This window comes from Dermacentor silvarum, chromosome 4 (assembly GCF_013339745.2).
Source record: "Dermacentor silvarum isolate Dsil-2018 chromosome 4, BIME_Dsil_1.4, whole genome shotgun sequence".
Classification (NCBI taxonomy): domain Eukaryota; kingdom Metazoa; phylum Arthropoda; class Arachnida; order Ixodida; family Ixodidae; genus Dermacentor; species Dermacentor silvarum.
The window spans coordinates 231,738,901-231,758,692 of NC_051157.2; the positions used below are offsets into that span (position 1 = coordinate 231,738,901).

Sequence of the window (19,792 nt, forward strand, 5' to 3'; positions counted from 1 at the left end):
TACTTTCACTGCGCTAGACCGGCCCCACCTTACCGCCTCAACTTCTGCGTGCTCCTCGCCCTTGGTCAGCCAATCAGGTAAGAAATATATGTCAAGTTCGGCAATGCTATTCCTTTTGAAAGCAAACAACAGTGACCTCCTATAAAATAGGAGAGCGTTTCAATAGCCTTCTCAAACAACGCTGCGAGTCACTGCCCGATGCTTGCGTTGGCGGTTACGTAAATTGGACATCAGGAGATGGGAAGGAAAACAGATTGGAATAGTTTTACGTTATAGGGTCCCAGCCATCGGCCCGCCTAGACTTTGTACTCAGTGCAGATCGCTTTCTAGATCGGCGCCGCGCAGCCACACTCAGCCGCGTCATACGTAGCCGCCACGGGAGTAAAACGTCCCCCACTTTTCCTGCGGCCTTGTGCGCGAAGGAAGACGGATAGCATTTTCCCCGCCTTCCACCCTTGCGCACGCGAGACTGAGCAACCATTCTCTGCTCACCCTCTCACGCTTTCACTTTCACCCACACCATACGGCGCGCGGCCACGATGGTATCGCACTTGGACATTATACGAAACATCACGTCGACGACGACGGCGGAAATGTGCCATGGAGTGTCCATGTATTTGCAATCGCAATAAAATTATGTGGATCTGACTCAGTGTGGGAATAAATGTAAGCGAAGCTTTCTCTGCTGTTTGCTTCGACTGACGATAGTACGTGGCGATATTAACAGTGAATGTTTAATTTCTTCGGCATTTAATGCAACGCGAGAGTCGTGAGTTGATGTTAAAGGTTACCCTGCGTGCACCTGTTTGTCCATGTAATACACAAAATACACAGCGAGACGTGCTTGCTTGAGGCATTGTTGTGCGCCGTTTTTCATAACCTTCGAGATTGAGCCACCAGGCTTCTCAGATAAATCTGGCGCTGCTTCCATTCGCACCGGCAACATACGGCATCCGGCCGCGATGTTATCGCACTCGGACTTCACACGGAACATCGCGGCGACAGCGAAGGCGACGCGGATGACGTCGGCGTAAATACATCTGGAGTTTACATATAATTGCTTTCACAATAATAAAAAAAGCTGTGTACGGGAAATACCGCTGCCATAAACGAGAAGCTTGTTTCCCCACAGTACGGCTGAGTTTGTGGAGAAAGAAACCCATTGTGTGTTTTCTTCGTATTTCCAAGCGATTTGGTGCGACAGCATTTAAAAGCCCGAAATAAGGTTAGTCATGTCCGAACGACTGTCCGACCAGTGTTTTGTTGCGCTACGAGGACATTGTAAGAGTCACCTTACGAGAGGAAATATTCCCGACAAGGCGGGGCTCCGAGAAGTATTGTCAAGCGATTACCTATTTGCACAGCTAAGCAATCGTGTGGCTCACAGCAGGCCCTACAACAATTGACCCGGTGTAGTTCAGCGGTTGCGGCTCCACTTTCTCAAACCTCCACAACCTCACCTTCGAGTATAACGTGCGAGATTTGCGTACACTTAACAGGCACGCATGATTTTAGTTATACTTCCGAACTGAAAAAGGAAATCACGCAGAATCTCCTCTGGGAGTTGCCTAAGTACGCACAAGCATTGTGCCGCTTGCTAATCGCCACGCAGCCCGGTGTCATTATCAATGTTATGAAATTTGATTCGACCAGTATAAACCCTTATTAACCCTTATCGATCGTTATCAACCTTATCGAACACGATCCGACCCTTATCAACTATTATCGGTCCTTATCAACCCGTATGTCCAGCTAAGCTGTTGCAAAACTACCACTATGATTGCTGAGGGGGGCATGCAATGTTTTATTCATGGTTCGGATGCTTGTTTAGAACTTGTTCTTTATTGAAACATGTGCTGTTCTGTGTATTGTATGGGTCACCTCAATGAATGTATGCGCTGTTCGCTTCACTTCGCTGAGCGCTTGTAGCCTCTGCCTTACGTGGTTATGAGGCATTGCATACGTCTTACGTGACGGCCGGACAAATTTCTCATTTGGTATGCATAGAAATGCTTATGCATTTAAAACTAAAATGGCATCGATTATTAAACGAGACGAAGTTGCCACATTTTCGCTGTAACACTCTTTTCCTCTTTATTTCGTTCCGTCACGCGTTCTATAGATCATAAGTTTTTCCTCTCAATTTTTTTTTTTACACTGATGATATTCAAGCCTTCGCATTGTCGGCACATTGCACTGTCAAGTAAACACAAGTAAACACAAGTAACAAGTGCTCTATTTGGCGATGTCCTTTCGTGTCAAAAATATGCCTAATAGTAAATCTTTCTAAATACCAAACGAAACACTTTACTATGCGCCGAAACTTGAGAAAAAGGGGCACGGGCCGCCGTTCTTAGTGCTTCGATGGCACTCCATAAAGCCAGTTGGCCCGCTCCTTGCAGAATCTGACACCATCATCTTTCCTCATACGCCAGGGCGCAAATATGCATCACAGCTGCACATTCGTGTTCATTTTTAGCATGGTCCACAAGCTCTTTCTCATCAATTCAACGGCGGACGAATCTTTTGCCCCTGTAGAGATGCTTTGCCGCATAGTAGCCAAACAAAAGCGCCCCAGGAAAAAAAACTCAGCCAGCGGAATAAAACCAAACTGGACCTACATATATAGAGACCTACAGTATGTGCCACTAGAGTGAAATTAGCGGATTAGTTTTTACTGCGCTGCAAATGACGTATTAAAAATCACCCTATGCATTTTAAATGGGTCTACAAAAGTGCCCCAGGAAAAAAATTCAGCCGGCGGAATTAAACTGCACTCGACATATAGCGTGATAACGTTGTCAGGATTGAGTGCCTAAAGTGCAAATCGCGAAAAACGAGCCATTGCTCAGCAATAGATAAAAAAAAAAAAAAAAAGAAAAGAAAAATGCTGCCCGTAGAGTTACGCCGAGCACATCGCCCCAGGGTCGGCTTCACCGCAGTAGGCGATGTCCCAGATTGCTGGACTTGTCGCTTCATCATACAGCTGCGTTTGAATTTCCAGCCATTTTTCCTGCTTGCGACCACCCTGCATGTTAATGTAGCAAACTTTACCTTCTCTATTCTTATCCTTTCTGTGTCTTTTCCCGACTCCTGGTCGTCTAATTCTGCCCTTTACTGGTGTTTCGCTACGTTCAATGCTTAATCCTGCTTCCTGATTGCCTGGGGCCCGCCTAAAAAAGCTACAGCTCGCGCTGCGAATCGACGTCCGACCGGTGTTGCTACCCTTTCGCTGAAATGTATCCCGTCACGCACAAAAGTGCCTTCGCGGCCAGCTCGGTGCACTTCTCGGTTGATGTCAATGACCGTAAAATTCATTGCTTTAGCTAGAGTCCAAATTTCCCTGTTTACTGCACGAGGAGTAAGGATTATAAACAGGGATAAGGTGCCTCAGAAAGGCTGGCCAACGTTTCGATAGGAGGACCTATTTTTGAAGATAGGTCCTCCTATCGAAACGTTGGCCAGCCTTTCTGAGGCACCTTATCCCTGTTTATAATCCTTATTCCTCGTGTGCTACTCCATTAGTCAGCCATCTTTTTTGATCCTGTTTACTGCAAGAATTGCCCTTTCAATTTCATAGCCCTGCCTTTCAACCTCTGGCACAGTGCACACCGCGATTTGCCCTTCCTTTGAAACATTCCGCAGGTCATCATACCGTATTGGTGGAGCAGCGCACTGAGTGGAGAGACAAAGTGGAGAGACACAAGAATACACGACACTCGCTGTTTGCTGTGTCTCTCCACTTTGTCCTTGTCAGTGCGCTGCTCCACCAATACGGTATGATGATTAATCACCAACTAGCCCAACGTTCCACATTACTGATTCCGCAGGTCAGTGACCCCTATGGCTATTTGCATCAGTCCTGGTAATGAGCGCCGCCTGTGGGTGATGTCGGGAGTTAGGCGCTACGACATATTGCCTCTGAGATCGGAAGATTTCGGAGGCTATGGTAGGCAGCTTGTACTGCTTTTCTGTTTCGCCGCAGATCGGCGGACATGGCAAGTAAAAATACAATGCGATCCTCGCTTTCATTGCGATACCTCTTGCACTTTCCGGACGCATACAGAGATAGAATTACTTAGGCGCCTATGTATGCGAAATTCAAAGCGTAATGGAATAGCGTCCCGCATGTGAACTAAGCTATCACGCTATACTAAAACTGTCTTTCTGCAAAGTTCGTTTGCGAAACGGTAACGCTACTTCCCTTAACCCCGCTATTACGATATAACGTTAAACTAAAACTGTCTAATGACAGTATGACACTCTGGAACGCTTGGATCATTACCTTTCTGCAAAGGCTGTAATTAACCTGCACTGAATAAACAGTTATCGCTTGTCACTCACAACATGCTTCCTACATCAACAGAATATAAGCACCGTGCTTCGCATATTTCACCAAGGAGAAAAGGCGAAAGCAACTACATTTCTCGTATAAAGCATAAAATTGGGAATACGAGTATTCAGCAATTATTTCCAAAGCACATAATAAACCTACACCCTTCAAACCTTACGTACTCGTCAAATATAAAGTGGCCCACATTTCCTCAAGATATAAAATCTTTGGCGTGTTTGGTAATTCCAGGGAAGCGGAGAAACATTTGAAGCGCTTCACAGCCAAAAACGAGGGGTTGGGATTTTCATTTAGCCCCTAATTTACACACACATAAAATAAGTTCCCTTCTTATTGTCCCTAATATTCTTCACATTTGCTTAAAATATAAGCTTTGACACGATAGTTATTTTTTTCGAGAAAACTAAAATAAAGTTTTTTTTTTCAGCCTTTACATGTCTATCGAGAGGACAACGTATCAAAACTACCAGACAAAAGCACAAGGCCTCAGGCACCAATTAGTAAAAGAACGGAATGTTAGCATTTCTACAAAAAATAATGCAACGAAAAAGAAAGACTTGAGAAATGTCTTTGGCTACAGGACCACAGCTCGCGCATGTCTGGAACCACCATGGTGTTCGTGCACGTGTGATGCCAACCGTGCTGCCGCCGTCACAAAAATAAAGCCCTACAGTGGGATTATGCGACGCAGTTGCTCACTTGGTGAACACGGGCAGCTGAGCACCCATGATGTGCAGTCTGACGGCCAGGAGCAGGAATGCGCCAAGGGAGAGTGCGCCGATGCGCTGCGCGCAATGCCGCAGCCAGCCGCAAGGCGGTGCTACGGATGAAGACTTGGTCGACGACGGGGAACCGCATACTGCGCTCCCGGACAGGGAACGAAGGCCCCGAATCACGTGGTGGGGACGAACCTGCGCAGGAAAGAAAGAGGCATCTATAATGCTGCGAAGAACGCAATCACGTGAGCAGGGCGTCAGGCAAGACGCGGACACCTGGTGAAAAAACGAAGCAAAGTTTTGGAGGACGCTTAAGCTTCGCTTTTAAGAGTGGAACGAGATAGCATTCAAAGATCCCTGGCTGTTTGTCAGGCTTCCCGGCAACTGCAGCTTTCTTTTTTTCTCCAACTTCGCCTCCGCATGCGGCCGTCGAGCGCCATGTGGATAATATTTTTTCAAGGTACACCGACCGGGGCTGCGCCGCTGTATTAGTGGTAGAAATGCTAGAAAAGGGGTTTGTCTTTGAGTTAACGCGTAACAGAATTATGTTTTCTCGTATATTGAAATTACAATCCGACGCTATCGTACCTGTAGGTGGTGGTTAAGTCGTACTTTACGATTTTTATGACGCATTTAATTTGAGAAATTAAATTATTTCACCAGCGCTGCGCCACGCGGAGGCCCTGTGTGGTCGGGGTGGTTCGGGATGATTTTCTTGGCCGCGGACGCCACACGCCGAGACCGACACCGCATTTTCTACGACGCGGGGCCCTTAACGCTATCGCGTTGAAATTTGGGCGTTACTGAAACCGGGATTGCAGGCATGTCTGCCAGCCAAGTAACGTGCAGAACATACAATTTTCATGATGTTTAGAGCAATTGCTGTTTTATAGAGATTAGCCAACGTCGGTCAGTTCAGAATCGAGCTCATCTAGCGCAGCTACTGTGGCTCGACAGTGAAGATCGCGAAGACATTCCTAGCTGAAAACCCACATCAGGGGTGCTATGCAGGATGCGCCGAGTTTCTCGTTCGCACGAGTTTTACCCAAGTTTGCTCGATGGCAGTCAGTGAAAGGAGATAGCAAGGAACGTGCAAAAACAGCAGGCGAAAAGAAATGTCGAGATAAAGCCGCGTATGACAACATGAGCGCACCCTGCGCAGCACAGTGCTTCCGCGCTTCAAGCACAGAGGACTGCGCAACAAAACGCGCCAGCGCCGCGTGTTGTTATCAACGTACTATCACAACTTAGCAATACCGTCACTGTCCCGCTGTCTATCTGCACACTTGCCGTGAGCTGTTTGCCACGCCTTTCTCGGGCGCGTCAAGGGCGTGCCTCCTCTTTCGGGCATTATCTGTCTATCCTCCTTCAAATGCGAATAGGCACATGCGGTGCATTCTTGCACCTACACTTTCCCTCAATCGAATACTTTAATATACAAGAAATAAAATAACGAACATTTTATTTCTTAAAGTATAAGTTTTTCGTTTTGAATGCTATAAATTTGTGATGACAAACGGAGATCGAGCAAATCATTAAATTTTGCACTTATTTGCCGCGAGTGGCGACAGTGAGGTGAAAGCTTACAAGCGGATACATTCTAGAGGGTCGCACGCACGAGGGAGTTAACACGGTGAGCAGTCGCCAGGGGCGCTGCAGCGCTATGTTCGATTAAGTCAGTCATGACAATGATCTGTCCATTCCCTGTTTATTAGGGGAATGGCAACGCAGCGCTGCGGCATGTCTGCTCACCGTAGGTGCTTCACTGAGGCGGCTATTAAGGCCGCCGCTTTACCAACTGACACGACACTCTAGCCACAGAGACAGGGGCAACAGCTGTAGCCTGTCGCTTCAAAACGGCTGTGCGGTATTCTAGGGTCCGTAGTGACGCAGCAAAGTGGAAATGCGCCAGTTTATCTGCGTGCGCGAAGCCTCCGCGATGCATTGCGATGAAGAGAGTGCTGCCCAGCGACACAATACATTGCTTGTTATCGCTTGCCCAGTGAAGGTGCCTCCGTGCGCATGTACGCAGAATTTCAGTGTTTTTAACACGAAAGTGTTTTATGCCGGGGTCCACCAAGACTTCACTGACGTATTTCCGTCACGGAAATACGTCACACGAACATACACGAACATAATACAAAGAAAGAAACCAGAAGAAAAAGTTCCACAAACATGCAAAATTTGGAAATCGAACCCACGACCTCTCGGTCCGCGACGATAGATCGCCGAGCGTTTAACCCATTGCGCCACAAACGCATTTGCAGAGAGCTACACAGACGCGCCTTATATATCTAACACTCCTCCGTGTACCCGCGCTCTTGCTCGGGGCGGTGCCGCCGCCTACGAGCAGAAAAGAGAAGTACTGCATTATGACACTAACGCGCACCGACAGTGAACGCTTCGGTGGTCTCAGCACTACGACGCCTCGATGCCAGCATTCGAAGGGACGCTGGCATCAAGAAGCACTACCAACGCCACCCTAGGTGGCGTTCACCGTACTCAGCACAGCGGAGCGTGGCCTCCTGCAATTAGCTCTGAAAATGTTTCTGAAGTTGATCGCGGAGGCTGCAATTACGACGCGCTGTACGCGCTGATTTGACTCGGTGACGATTCAGTTACGTGCTTTGTTTTGCGCGTTGTATTAGTGTGTCAGTTACGTGCTTCGTCTTTCGCGTTGTGCTAGCGTGAGCAGCGTAGTGCAGCTTCCATATGCACGACGGTTGCTCATGGTCATCGACGTTGGTAGTCGTGATGGCGAGGAGACGTGCCACCAGGCGTCAGCGTGGGTGCATCAACGCCTAAGGGCGCTTTAGCCACAAAACACCAATAGACATTATATATCAATGTGCAATAAACATTACACTACTTCTGTGAAGACACGTTTCACTTTCGTGTTCTATACCGATTCCTATATAAGAGGGATCAACCACATTTTTTTTCACTCCAATGTGCTTGCCGATTGCCTCTGCTGCTGAGCTAACAGCGATCGCCGATGGATATCGCAACTAAAGCCCCTATATTTATAAAAGTAGCGCCATCCACTTCCCTCCTCCTCCGTTCCACTATCGCGCTCGGCGCGACCAGCGCGATCGAGGCGCGATATCGACAGTGGCGCCGCCTGCGTCGGGCCTGCCGTGGCAGACGACAGCTAACGCGCTACCAGAGGAAATCAGAGGAAAACTTCGATCGCGCCCTGCGGAGACGTTTTTGAGGCGCGATTTTGCTTCGTCAGTCAGTAACTGGTCTTAATAATGCCGTTTTGGAAGTAGCAACGCGACGATGCGAGACGGCGCAAATGTCAAGTGTGCAGCAAGCGTTTGCGCACGCCGGATGGTAAACAAAAAAAGCCTTTTGCCCTCGCCTTGTCGGTTGCGGCAACTTAAGGCGCAGCAGCATGCCATCACAACGAAGTTCTTGTCCCTAACACGTTTGATCCGTTTGTGCGTACAGGACTTTCGTCGCACAGGCCCGAGAATAGCAGTCGGAGCGCGCTGGAAAGAAAAAAAAATATACAAAAGCGCGACGCGAACTTCCACGTGACACGGATTGGCCAATGGGGGAGCGGAGGAGGCTGGAGCGACAGGAGGCGGCTAAGAGAGGGCGAGGAGGACGCGCCGGGGTGAGCGCGGTGGTGGCAAGATCTAAGAATGGCGCTACTTTTATAAATATAGGGGCTTTAATCGCAACGACAGCGCAGCAGTCGCATTATGGCGGGTGAGGGCTCTTGTAGAGTTGTGTAGAGTTAGGAAATTAGACTTCGAACGCAGGAAGGTGTTGCAACTGTTTAGTGTGCCGTGCTTCTGATGAAGAAATGCCATCGCACAGGGTCTAGAAAAGCGACCGTTGTTGCGAATGTCGATGGTCCGAGCGGCCACGAAGGTTCCATGAATGGTGCCGTGCCAGGTGCGAAGAGGAGGAGATATCCAGGGAGATTAGAAAATTGTTTTATATACACTGTACATGGTATATTACAAGATGGGCTCCATGATATTGGAGCCGTCTACGTGCTAACATCTTTGCATGTGGTAGCGTTTACATCTCCGAGCGTTCTCCATGGTCGAGCGTGCTCTACATCGTCAAGCGTGCTCTACATGGTCAAGCCTGAAGCCCCTGTTTTATCCCTTTCGTTTCCCTCTTTCACTCGACGAGGGAACACACTGTAGTTCTTTTAGCCAATCAGCATCTTGGATCAGGTGGCCATATCCCGCACGTGATGTGTCGTCGTTTCCCGCCGGGCTCCGCCTCCAATCTTGTTAGGTCGCCCCCGAACACAGGCAGCGGTTGACACCTTGGGAACCGAACGTTGATGTCGTTCCCCCGGGATTGCCAGACACGGGCCCCTTTCAAGATTCGCCTCTCCATAGCGGTCAGTTCGCGGAACCAGGTAGGGCGGTGGCTGTCTCGAAAGGCAGCAGTCGGCGTAGCGTCGTCGTGGTTCGGGCGGCGCTGGTAATTCACGGGACCGCACCAAGGGGCGACGCTGCCGTTTAGCCACGCATGAGGTAGCCCGGGGACCAACTGCTAATCCCTCAGTCCCAGGTGACAATTCTCGGTCGCGAGAAAGGGCGCCAGGTTGGCGCGTCTGAGTCGGCGCCGGCCTCCTTTGTCCCGAGGGACCGCCAGACACAACAGCACCCCCGCCGCCAGATGATGCATCAGGAGGTCGAGTTGTTCCATGCAGCTCGGCCGGTTTGATGCCTGCTTCGCTCAAAGCCATGGGGCCGCTGCTTCCAGGAATGATGATCTTCCCGCCAAAGGCCTCTTCATAGGTGGGCTCAGACTGGGCTGCAGAAATGACAAGCTCCAAGCTCCAAGGAGCGACCTTTGTCAGCCACACACAATGCTGCAAGCGCCACTGCAAGCCACTCTCATCGCCAGACTTTACCAATTCCAAAAATCCGACTGCCCCCTATCTAAAGAAAACCCTGAAACACAAGGTGCGCGTTGATCCGGACAAGTACCAAGAAACTTGCGATGATGTGTCTTCGCAAGACACCAACTGGGTTTATGTAATCAAGCTAAGTAATTATGAATTAGAGCTTCCACAGATCAGGAAGGCGAAGGGAGAGCTGGCCTTCAGTAATTCATAGTCCGTAACACTTAGCACAAGAGAGCTACATAATCATTACATAATGCCAGTATACTAGATAACAAATGGGCAAACCATCTACGACTTACTACAAACTCGTGCAAAAGCTCCGGTCATCAACTTGCGCAACCTGCGCGTGACCTAAACTATTTGCAACCCTGACACTGTTTGCAATTCAATTCTTTATCTGTCGCCGCGTACACACTCCCCTTTAAATAGTTGGTCTAACCTGAGCCGAAGAGGTTAACAACATAACAAAACTGCGACACTCTTTACGCCTGTCAAACATTCAACACCCATCTCCCACAAATTGAATACAAAAGAAAAAAATTATCGGGCCCCAATCGCACCCCTTTCTTTCAAACGAACTCGAGGGGGTCGCGCATTCCGGAGATTTCGCAAGGCGCCGTCGCGAAGAAGGCAAAAGCCACTAATTCGCCTGACACATCCGGTAGCTGTGACTTTAGGACAACCGCTTCCAAGTACGGGGAGGGAGATACATTGGCAGACCCGTGCGCGCACTTTCCAATTATCTGCTCGGCAGACCCTTTTCTTTTCCCCCGGGAGTGATCGGCCATTGTAACAGCCTACAAGACGCTTCCCTTTGTCCCTCTGCTTACAATGCGCTGTACGCGTGGCGGTTAGGTGACAGTTACCATCCCTCTGTCTACAGTGCGCTTTACGCGTTGCGGTCAGGCGACGGGCACTACGCCTGAGTCTTCGGGAAACTCTCCGTTTCGCGACGTGTGTCACGCCGATCCCCGATCTTAGCAAACGCCTAAGCTTGGGGTTTACCCTCCGTCGCTTTTTCGCCGTCTCTGGCTGGATCGTGACCTTAGCGCATCTACTAATGTCGCCTTGGCGCTTCGCAAGTTTGACTCTAAGCGCCTCGACCGCGTTCGCCTTTCTCGTCCTGCGCTTACGCCTTTTCCGTTTGGCATGCTTCGCAGAGCCTGCGGCATCGGCACACGCACTTGAAATTTCGTTACCCTTTTGGGTTTCACAGTGCGACTGCCGTTCTAATAGAGCATAACCAGATTTGATCTTTGAGCGTGTTAGCTCGTCATCAAGTCTATCTTCAACTGGCCTAGCTCCATTACTGCCGTCGATAGCATGCAAAACTTCTCGCTGGCCTTCGAAGTCGGCCCTTGCTTCCAAAACAGCCTCGCTAAACGGCGAAACAAGTGTTTCTTCGCGCTTGTCACTATTTCCATTAACGACGGGCACCACAGCCCTCTCAGCGCTGTCTGAACAATCTTTGTCGCTGCCATCTTGGCCTTCACAGTCGGCCACGAATTCTAGGGCGGGAAAACCACAGCTCTCTTCGGTGACCGCATTCACCTCGCTTCCGGCTACTAACCCGTCTAACTCATCACTGCTTACAGCTGCCTCTGGAATCGTTCCATGGTCCTGTGACCGCTGCTCAATAGGGAATGCGCCTATCAGTCTCTGAGTCTCCTCACGTGCTTTCGCCCTGAAAGCTCCCTTGCTGGTGGTGGATTTTCCCGGTTCCCTCAGCATTTGCTCCGACCTATTCGAGAAGCAATGCGTGACCTTGTCTGGCAGGCTGGCCGAAATTGCCGCCGCCGTACACACGTGGCCTAAAGGGCCTTCCGTTTCTGGTGCGGGTGGTCCACCGCTCTCTTCGCATTGTGTGTGTGCCACTTGCATCACACCTTTTTCAAAGCTTTCTACACTCGTCATCTCAGCGCTAGCAGTACCTTCTACAGGATGGGCTTTTTCTTTCTCATTTGGGCCTTCGAAGTCGGCCTGCCATGCTACACCAAAGCGCCTGAACAAAGCCCTCTTAGCCCTGTCATAGTCGCGCGCTTTCTCCTCGGATAAGCAATGCAAGAAACACGCAGCGACACTAAACGGGAGAAGTGCTCCTAATTGCTCGGCCCACGAGTCTCGGCTGACACCCTCTTTCTCACACACTCGTTCAAAACCGGCGAGGAAATTAACAATACCCTCGTCTGTCTCGAAAGTGTGGAGCTGGCGTCGCGCTGTCCTCCATCTGAGCATCTGATTTTCCCGTTCGAGCTCTTTCATCCTAAGAGCGTGCCGTCGCGCTGCCTCTTGCTCGCGCCTCTCGCGAATTTCGGCATCGTGCCTGCGCCTTTCTGCTTCTTTACGCTCGCGCCTCTCGCGCTTCTCTACAGCTTCAAGCTCGCGCCTCCTGCAGTCCTCTGCCTTTTGCTTTCTTTCCTCTATTGTCTCCCAAGCCTCATCAGCTTCCTCGACCGTCACCTCTTCTACCTTCATGACGTCGAGAACCGCTTCTTTCGTTCTTGCGGAGTCGACCGAAATGCCTAACTCCTCGCAAATTAGAAGGAGGTCCTGCTCTCTGAATTTCTCCATAGCGATCTCGTTTGCCTTCAAAATTCACCCTTCTTAAAATTCGCTATTTAAAGAAGGTGAATTTCCCAAAATGGTGCCCGCCAGAAAACACACAGTTAATCTCCTAGCAACTACCTATTTGCACTAGAGAGTTCTGGCGACATGAAGCGCAAACTCAGGCACTAAGCCCGTCCTTATCGCTACCATCAGGAGATCGCAGAATTTCTCTCTTCGTTCCTTCTTATGAAACAATTTTCCTGGCCTCTCCGGCCTTCTCCCAACTCACTTCCTCATTCTGTAAAAGCTCCAATTGTTGACTTTTGCCTACCGCAGGGACAACCAAAATGCCCATCGGCTCACAACTTTTGAGGAGTTCCTGGATTTCAAACTTATCCGTATTTACAGTGCACCCTGTGTTTCTTCCCCTTAGTAACTTAGCCCACGAGACACTATATTCTTGGTCTGCGAGATGAAATCACTAACAACACCAAATCATCATTACCGACTTAGTAACCTGCGCTAATGAGTCTGGCGAAAAGAGAAGCAAACACGTAGCACTCACCACACCGATGTAGCCAACGCCGGCCGATCCCATAAGCTGCCAGCCACTGTTGCGAATGTCGATGGTCCGAGCGGCCACGAAGGTTCCATGTATGGTGCCGTGCCAGGTGCGAAGAGGAGGAGATATCCAGGGAGATTAGAAAATTGTTTTATATACACTGTACATGGTATATTACAAGATGGGCTCCATGATATTGGAGCCGTCTACGTGCTAACATCTTTGCATGTGGTAGCGTTTACATCTCCGAGCGTTCTCCATGGTCGAGCGTGCTCTACATCGTCAAGCGTGCTCTACATGGTCAAGCCTGAAGCCCCTGTTTTATCCCTTTCGTTTCCCTCTTTCACTCGACGAGGGAACACACTGTAGTTCTTTTAGCCAATCAGCATCTTGGATCAGGTGGCCATATCCCGCACGTGATGTGTCGTCGTTTCCCGCCGGGCTCCGCCTCCAATCTTGTTAGGTTGCCCCCGAACACAGGCAGCGGTTGACACCTTGGGAACCGAACGTTGATGTCGTTCCCCCGGGATTGCCAGACACGGGCCCCTTTCAAGATTCGCCTCTCCATAGCGGTCAGTTCGCGGAACCAGGTAGGGCGGTGGCTGTCTCGAAAGGCAGCAGTCGGCGTAGCGTCGTCGTGGTTCGGGCGGCGCTGGTAATTCACGGGACCGCACCAAGGGGCGACGCTGCCGTTTAGCCACGCATGAGGTAGCCCGGGGACCAACTGCTAATCCCTCAGTCCCAGGTGACAATTCTCGGCCGCGAGAAAGGGCGCCAGGTTGGCGCGTCTGAGTCGGCGCCGGCCTCCTTTGTCCCGAGGGACCGCCAGACACAACACCGTTTCTCGACGCTGACCGTGTTTGCGACACTGCGGCTCTGATACATCACCGATGACCGAGCAGCCATCTCAAACGACAGCTGCGATACGTTGTCGTTGGAAAACACTTCGCACTGCTCAGCATCGTCGTCCACCATGGCGCATCGACGCCTTGCAAGCAGTTACAGTGGCGTGCTGATAATTATTTCCTATGCGCTACATCGCCACAATGCAAGCGATGAAACAGTGTTGTGGGGCCATGACAGCGCAAGAAGATATATGCATAAGCCAGCGAAAGTCGACACTTTGTTTTTGATAGCGGTGCTCAGTACATCACCGATAACAGTGTGTTTTGCGTGTGTTGTTTCGGCGGTCAAAATTGTTGATGCCTCTCCGTTCCGCACCACGTCGCTGTTGCCGAAAAATATGTTGGGCGTGGCCCAAACGTGGTGGGCGCGCGCACAAGTTACATGCCTCGCGTGGGGCGTGATCTGTGGTTTTGATTGACAGGCGAACTCGTGCCAAACTCGTACATCGCGATACCCCCCTCGAGTTGAACTCGGGAACATGGCGGCGGCAGCAGCAGCCTGTGTCATCGCATCCAGCGGCAGCAAGCGTCAATATGGCCGTCTGGACCCGTTCACCTACATGACCGACGTAGAGTTGTAGCGTCATTTTTGCCTTTTCAAAACGTCAGTGTGCTGGCTATGTGACGAGTATTGCAAGGCCCTCGTCTTCGCCTATGCTTTCCGAGCACAGACTGGTGTGACTAGGCTGCGGAGGAAAAGTTCGTGCGATCGCTTCGGCTCACTGCAGCTTCAAGCGCTGTTCGTCCACCGCGCCACAGCCCCAGGCCAGGTCCGGCGGCGTCATCGGAGTACTGGGGCACCTGCGAGCGCCTGGGGTTCAACCCGGACCAACCAACCTGCAAAGGCGAAGTGGTCACATTATATAGGAAGACTCAGAATGGACGCCGGGCTGCCTTCCGGTGAAACAGGTGCCGAAAGCAGTTTTCGCAGTTACACGGTACCGCTGCATGGCATGGGCAGAGAGGTGAAGGAAGTTACTTTGCCAAAATGGACCGCCTCGGCCGTCCGAACGACCACCTCTCCAGGCGACAAACTATTTGGCTCACGTACTACGTACGTACTACACGAGCAAAAGCATGGACATATGGCTGTTGAAGGAGATGACCGGTGACTTCTTTCCTCTATCGGAACACGCCATCCGCCGACTGGAGAAACTACACCCGTGAGGTCGCGAGGGATGGGCTACTGGCGCGACCTCCGCTCATTGGCCCCGGGAAGATACCGCAAATTGACTAGTGCCTTCTTCGCGGCGAGCAAAAGTACAATGGAGGCCGCCTAATGACGGGCTACAACGTTCCGCCGAGCCGCCAAAATTACGACGGCGGTGGTAAAGATGGTGGCCCATGGGTCTTCGGCATGTTCTGCGCGACCAAAGGGGTGCTGCGACTTTTCAAGGTCGAACGACGAAAGGCGGCGACATTAGGCGCCATTATTGCAGCCAATGTTCAACCGGGGACCATTAGTATTGACGAATTGGACGCATACAACTGTATCCCAAATTTAGTGGATTCTAATGTGGCTATGCATCAATCTGCATTAGGAGACAGTCAACCACAGCGTGAACTTTGTGAACCCCATCACGGGCGTTCACACGCAAAGAATAGAAAGTTATTGTAAAAAAAAGTGAAGCGCCACCTCGTCAGCGGTGGGTACACGGCAACTGCACCGATGCTGGAGTCCCACCTCAGATGGATATGGTGGCACTCAACGGCCACGTGCACTGCAAAGACCCTTTCTTGCGTTTGTTAGAAGCCACGGATCGCTCGGGCTACCCAGTATAAAGATTATTTCTTTCCTGCCTTTGTTAGAAGCCATCACTCGGCGCTATTCAGTATGAACGTGCATCATAAAGTAAACGAAAATAAAGCGTATTTTTCTGACCCTTGTATGAGTTCTTTCCGGCATTCCTGAGTGCTTACACGGTAAGCGCGCGGCAAGCCACTTCTGCGCTAGCCGAAGCTCACTTCGTCTCGCAGCCTTACTTTGGCGTGAGCAACGAGCGATCTGTTTAAAGCCTAGTGGGAAAACCATGCGCACACCAATCTGTGCTCGGTAATGCCAGCGCAAGTACGTGGCGATCCGCGCCTATCCAATCCAGAGGGAATGATGATGATGATGATGATGATTTATTGGCATCCCCTTTGAAACGGGGCGGCGACAAATAGTCACCTAGCCTGCTTGATTTAATCAGGTATACTATGCATGTTCTTTATCTTGCATTTTTGTATACCTATCATTATTTTTCTTTTTCAAAAATTTACCTTGTACCGCTGCCTATGATTTTAAGAGATCAGGTCGCATCCATCTTTTCCCTACTTTTTTTCCACCAGTACTCTAATCGTCTCTTGCTGATCTCTACGGCTGATCTGTTTATGTTTCCTTCCACTTTAAACCCAAGCGCTTCTGGGAGTTGCACGTTACCTACGGTTCTCGCTGGGTGGATCCCGTCGCATTCCATTAGGATGTGCTGAGTGGTCTCTGGATCTTTACTGCAGCATACACATGTCTCATCTAATTCCGAATATTTGTTCCGATATGTTTTCGTCCTTAGGCAACCGGCTCGAGCCTCAAATAGCAAGGCACTGCCCTTTGTGTTATCGTACAGATTTTCCCTTCTAATTTCTTTCTTCTCATTCTTGTAAATCTCCATTGTCCTTTTCGTTTCCATTCTTTGCATCCAATTCACGGTCTCTATTTCTCTCACTTTCTTTCTGATGACCCCTGGTTGTCTATTTACAGTTTCGATTATCCTGTACTTGGTTGCCAACTTCCTTGACCTCTTCCTCCATTCTGTGTCCACGCTTTTCAAGTAGAGATACTTGTGCACTTTAGCTGCCCATTTATTTTCATCCATGTTCCTGAGCCTTTCTTCAAAACTAATTTTGCTTTGTGCTTCTCTGGCTTCAAAAGAGGCCCAACCCATGTCTCCATGCACTGCCTCATTTGTCGTATTACCGTGTGCTCCCAAAGCCAACCGGCCTACTGATCTTTGGAGGGAAAAAAAAGAGGGCGAGCGTCCCCTCGTGGTAGAACACGAAACGTATTAAACTACGAATTAGTCTAATACACATTCAGTGTACACCTTGTAATCTTTAACATGCTTATAACCCACGTTAATGTGACTAATAATATTGCACTGAATGTATTTATTTCATAACTTGCTTGTACCTGTAATGCACTCAGTGGAACGACAAACAAGAGAAAGAAGGCGCGACCATGCACCGACCGTATGATCACGTGAGCCCCAGTTTGTCGACCGCCCATATGGCAACGCCCAAGGGATGATAGCCACCCAGAGGGAATCTAGATAAACCAATGAAACTGGAGGCGTGCCAACGGACAAACTTTGTCTTGTTACCATTAGTTCTTTCATCTTGGGGCGTCGCCAGAGCTCGTGAAGATCCCGAGTTTCGCCAAACTCGGCGCATCCTGCATAGCACCCCAGCTCTCAAGTTTCCTACCCAGAAACCAGCACTAGCTGTTAACTTGGAAACCCAACACCACCTCTCACTCTTCCTGCCTGAAAACCAGCGATAGCTCTCAACCTTCCTACCCGGAAATCAACACCAGCTCTTAGCCTTCTTACCCGGTAACCGACGCCAGCTATTAACCTTCTTACCCGGAAACCAACACAAGGTCTCAGCCTTTCTACCCGGAAACCAACACCAGCTCTCAGCTTTCTGCCCGGAAACCAGCACCAGCTCTCAAGCTTCCTACCCGGAAACCAGCACTAGCTCCCAGCCTTCATACCCGGTAACCAGCACCAGCTCTTAACCTTCCTAATCGAAAACCAGCACAAGCTCTCAGATTTCTGCCCGGAAACCAGCACCAACTCTAAAGTTTCCTACCCGGAAACCAGCACTAGCTCAACATTCCTACCCGGAAACCAACACCGGCTCTCAACTTTCCTACCCGGAAACGAGCGACAGCTCTCTACTTTCCTACCCGGAAACCAGCACAAGCTCTCAGCTTTCTGCCCGGAAACCAGCACAAGCTCTCAGCTTTCTGCCCAGGAAACCAGCACAAGCTCTCAGCTTTCTGCCCGGAAACCAGCACCAGCTCTCAATCTTCCTATCATGAAACCCGCACCAGCTCTTAACATTCCTACCCGCAAACAAGCACCAGCTCTCAACCCTCCTACCCGGAAACGAGCACCAGCTCTCAATATACGCAGTAAGATGCAGAAGAGACGAAGCTGCAAGCTGAGACTTCAGTAACACAAAATCTAACAAAAATCGGACGTTTGCTGTCGGAAATGCATAGCATTACTTTGCCTCAAGAAGTCGGGGCACTTCTTCACTACAGTGCACAGAGAACGCAGACTAATTTCTTTCTTTTTTTTGTTTGTGCGTGCTTTGTACTAAACATTGCTGTGTGGCGATCATTAACGCGATAGCGCTTAGGGCCCCGCGTCGCAGAAAATTCGGCGTCGGCATTGGCTCCCGCAGCCGAGAAAATAATTTCCAACCACGTTTATCTATGCCACATCATTCTATCATTATTGTTGCTCATACCTTGTCTTGCATTCTTGGCAAAGCTATTCCTCGGAATTTTGAGAATGACAACCCACAAACAAATGTCATGAAAAAAATCACCCACAGCGCATGCCTTTTATGTTAAATTTTCTCAGACTGAAATATTAAAAGTGCGAAACAAATACGGAAACCTAAAAATTATGTAATTTTTTTGGTGCGGTTGTGCACTATCTCATGAATAGGCCCACGCAAGAGGCCGCGGTCACACCAGAAAACTCGGCTACGCGCATAGCGTTCGCCGCCAGTGTTTGCCAGTAACCATTACGGTTGCACAAGCTGCAGTCGTCGGGAACCATGCATAGCAGTCAGGGATCTTTGAATGCTATCGCGTTCCACTCTTAAAAGCGAAGCTTAAGCGTCCTCCCAATTTTAATAACTTTTAAGAAAATTGTTTATATGTGAAACGTATGGATTTCATTTGACATGTATTTTTTTTGTGAATATATTGGCACAAGCCGTCACATATGAGCCATCTGCAGTGGCACGTACACGCTTGGGGGATGAAAGAAGAAAATAACGTTTTTCCTTGGTCTGGTTTCGGTCAAGACCTGGAATTCTTGGCCGATACCCTACGGTGGGTATGTGCCATTTGTACAGAGGATCATCAACATAATCAACGTGGACTCCTGGCTGCCTCTGCTGTTTCAACCGTGACATTACTGGTGGAGGGTGATGGGTAAATGCCCCTTCGCTCCCAAATTTTCGCCGTCACTCCTAGCACTTTACAGACAGCCACAGATCTCACAGCAAGAAGCAGTCGCCGCCTGCAAGGACTACCACCCGAATTCGTTCCCTTGTCATCGAGACGGGAAATAACGATGTCAACGACTACTACAAACCAGGCAAGCCAAACCCACGATGCCCAGTCTGCTCTCCCACACGTTTTGCATGCACCCAAGACACCCAGACTATTCCACGGATACACTTTTGAGGATGTTGAAGACTGGCTGGACCAACTTGATCGTGTTGCCAGCATCAACGAATAGGATGATGTTCGGAAGCTGCGGAGAGTTTATTTCATGTTGGAAGACTCTGCGAAGACGTGGTACGAAAACCATGAGGGTTCCCTTGCAACTTGGCAAGAAATTAGCCGACAGCTCCGCGATGCGTATCGATACGCAGAAAGAAAGGGGGCGAGCTGAACAAGCCAACTCTTCTAGGAACCAGCGGCCCAACGAGCGAGTCTCGATGTTTGTCGTGCACATGCTTCATCTTTTCAGGCGCGCGGACCCTACAATGTTCGAGGAAAAGAAGGTGCGACATTTAATGCGTGCAGTCAAGGAACAGCTTTTC

The 19,792-nt window shown here is 49.8% G+C and overlaps 1 protein-coding gene across 5 annotated transcripts in view; it reads right to left on the reverse strand.

Moving 5' to 3' along the window:
- Positions 1 to 19,792, reverse strand: part of LOC119449313 (protein O-mannosyl-transferase Tmtc3) — a 731,059-nt gene that overhangs the window by 152,372 nt on the left and 558,895 nt on the right. For all 5 annotated transcript variants that reach the window (XM_049666410.1, XM_049666409.1, XM_049666407.1 and 2 more), the window contains one exon: positions 5,051 to 5,262. In XM_049666410.1, the coding sequence (XP_049522367.1) occupies positions 5,051 to 5,262 (212 nt within the window). The remainder of the gene's footprint in view (positions 1 to 5,050; positions 5,263 to 19,792) is intronic.